Source organism: Lolium rigidum, chromosome 5, assembly GCF_022539505.1.
Source record: "Lolium rigidum isolate FL_2022 chromosome 5, APGP_CSIRO_Lrig_0.1, whole genome shotgun sequence".
NCBI lineage: Eukaryota > Viridiplantae > Streptophyta > Magnoliopsida > Poales > Poaceae > Lolium > Lolium rigidum.
Window position 1 is genome coordinate 238,203,504 of NC_061512.1, and position 2,728 is coordinate 238,206,231.

Consider the following 2,728-nt stretch of genomic DNA (forward strand, 5'->3'; position numbering starts at 1 on the left):
AGTGGCACATACCTATATAGAATTGTACCAGTTCAAAAAAGAAACTTCTATATAGAGTTTGTCTACTTTTGTAGCATGCTTCCATACCTTACGTATATACTTTTCCCAGTTTACATGATTGATTGACAAAACGGAAGAGTATTTAGGGGCCATTTTTAGTGGAGCCGGGAGGAAGGAGACGGGTTCTTTGTCAAATCGAACAAGGAATCATACTTTTTAAGCAACAGGCCGGCCGGGTAGGATGGGGTTCGCTGCACGCCACAGCCTAGGCTGCTTCCTATAAATTCCTCGCCTTTTTCCGTCTCCACTCACTCCACTCATCAACCACATTCCATCTCTCCTCCGGAAACTGGTCGCTGATCGATGAGCTGATAGTTGCAACTGAACTAGAGCAGTAATGGAGATGCCAGCAGGGGAGGCACCGAGGCAGCTGCCGCCGGGTTTCCGTTTCCACCCCACCGACGAGGAGCTGGTGCTGCAGTATCTCCGCCGCAAGGCCCTCTCGCGCCCGCTTCCCGCCTCCGTCATCCCCGTCGTCCACGCCGCCGCCATGCCCGACCCCTGGGACCTCTTTGGTGCGTGTACAGACATTCAGACATTCTTGCAGCACGCATGCATGTCCTCAGAACTCAGAAGTAAATTAATTGATTTCGTTGCGGTTTTTTGATTGATTGTTGTAGGCGCGAATGATGGGGAGGCGGCATACTTCTTCACCCTGCGGCAACCGCCGTCGAGAGGTGGTGGCGGGCGGCGGAGGAGAGCGGCCACCGGGCACTGGAAGGCCACGGGGAAGGAGAAGCAGGTGTTCGTGCAGCTGCAGGGCCCGTCCGGGTCCGGCAGCGGCAGGCGGCTGCTCGTCGGCGTCAAGACGGCACTCGCCTTCCACCGGGGCAAGGGCAAGGCGCGGACCGACTGGGTCATGCACGAGTACCGCCTCGCCGCCGCGCCCGGCGCCGACGTGGCCGGCGAGAAGAAGAGTCCCAGTGACTTGCAGAGTTGCGAATGGGTCGTGTGCCGGGTCTCGCTGAAGAGCAGGGCAAGGAGGCCATCAGCCGATGCCGGTAGCGAGACGACCGCCGTGCACCGGGATGATGATGCTGGCGAGCGCCACCAACCATCGTCGAGCTGTGTCACGGACACTAGTCACGCTTCAGATCACCAAGAAGAAGTCAGCAGCAGTACCATACTAGCCAGTAGGAGCATCAAAACGATGCTAGCTCCAGCCTCCAACTGCATGCTTAATTCCGGCGGCGGTGGTGGCAGCAAGGCGCCAATAAATCGCCGTACCACGACCCGACGCTCACCGTGCACGGCCGCGTGCTCGCGGCCTCCGGGATCTCGACGGTCCGCGCTGCGGCGCACGCATCAACGTCGGCCCGCCACCAACACGACAGTAACCCCGTCTGGCTGAAATGCGAACCACGGAAAGTAGACGCCGGTGCCGCGGTGCCGAGTTCTCTCCGAAGGTGCTGGTAATGAAGGTTCGGCTACGGCAGCCAACAGCCAGCGGCATCGTTGGCCACGGCGCCGAGAGGTTCCCTGTTCCGGCGTCCGCGGCGAGTTCAGCTGGAGGTGCACACGAGGTACTCGACAAATTGAACGACAGGAAGACTACCGTGTGTGCTGACTTGTGACGGTCCCAAATGGGCGTGATGATTTTGTGCCGCGTCAGAACTGACAGCGGGTCCCAACCGTTGGAAACTGACCAATTAGAGCATCTCCAACAAAACATGATGTAAACAAAAAAAAAACACTGACACATTGGACACCTTGGTAAAAAAAGGCTCCATCACATTATGTAAACCAGAAAAAAAGGCTACTTTTACGGTACCTTTTACTACTCACCAGAGGTGAGAGGTACTGTATGAGTTAAAATCTAGCTGTTGATTTATAGGGGCAACGTGGACTTTTTAAGTAGGAAATCATTTATTGAAACACTATATCCACCAAATATTCCATTCATTTAGCCTACAATCTTGGCAGCAAGATCTCAAATTTTTATTACCATGTTCTTCTCGGACGATTACCTTCTAAATGTATCTCTCCCTACCGATTATGACTACAAGTCTACAACATCATAACCACATCGATGGAATTCATGTGCACATGGCTGCCGGCCACGTGGGACGACGGAAAAGCTCATGGCTAACAGAACTAGCATGGGCTTGGCCATTCTTCTAAAACAATGGTGATGCACTTGTATTATGTAAATTCATTACTTCTAGGGTTTCTAGCAAGTCAAGATGGGAAGATCTCATCAGTTTATACCACCACCATGAAGGGAAAATGACGAGGCGCCAGCCGGCCGGCGGCGATGCATGCATGCAATTGTTGCATGATTTAGTTCAACGAAAAATAGTTGCAGAATATACAATACAAGGAATCCCACTTTTAACGGGATTTGTTTGATGCCGTTGTATACCCTTCCGAGTCTGACCCTGCATGCATGACTATATTTGGGTTCAAGGCGGTAGTATCATTCATACCACACACGTTTTAGACAGTAGTATGAGTTAATACAATCCATTGGATCAACCAAAATAAACGGTTTATATTTAGTTGGGGGTACCATAAAAGAACCCGAAAAAAGAGGCCGCACCCTAAAATTCTTGCCCGCGTGCAACCCCACCCCCCTCCCCCCGCCACGCCACGGCAAAATCGTAGCACCGGCCCTCGGGTTTGCGGAGCCACCCTCCAGCACCGTGCCAAACTCAACGAATGTGGTGCT

The 2,728-nt window shown here is 53.0% G+C and overlaps 1 protein-coding gene across 1 annotated transcript; it reads left to right on the forward strand.

Moving 5' to 3' along the window:
- Positions 1-347: 347 nt before the first annotated feature.
- LOC124657965 (NAC domain-containing protein 83-like) lies at positions 348-1,913 on the forward strand. Its single transcript, XM_047196422.1, has 3 exons — positions 348-575; positions 681-1,172; positions 1,482-1,913. The coding sequence occupies exons 1-3, from the start codon at positions 398-400 to the stop codon at positions 1,625-1,627; spliced, it is 816 nt and encodes a 271-aa protein (XP_047052378.1). The 5' UTR covers positions 348-397; the 3' UTR covers positions 1,628-1,913.
- The last annotated feature ends 815 nt before the right edge of the window (positions 1,914-2,728 follow it).

Coding starts and splice junctions, on each gene's coding strand:
- LOC124657965 (XM_047196422.1), top strand. CDS start 398: ATGGAGATGCCAGCAGGGGAGGCACCGAGGCAGCTGCCGCCGGGTTTC. Junction 576..680: donor CGACCCCTGGGACCTCTTTG/GTGCGTGTACAG, acceptor TGATTGTTGTAG/GCGCGAATGATGGGGAGGCG. Junction 1,173..1,481: donor AGATCACCAAGAAGAAGTCA/GCAGCAGTACCA, acceptor CTGGTAATGAAG/GTTCGGCTACGGCAGCCAAC.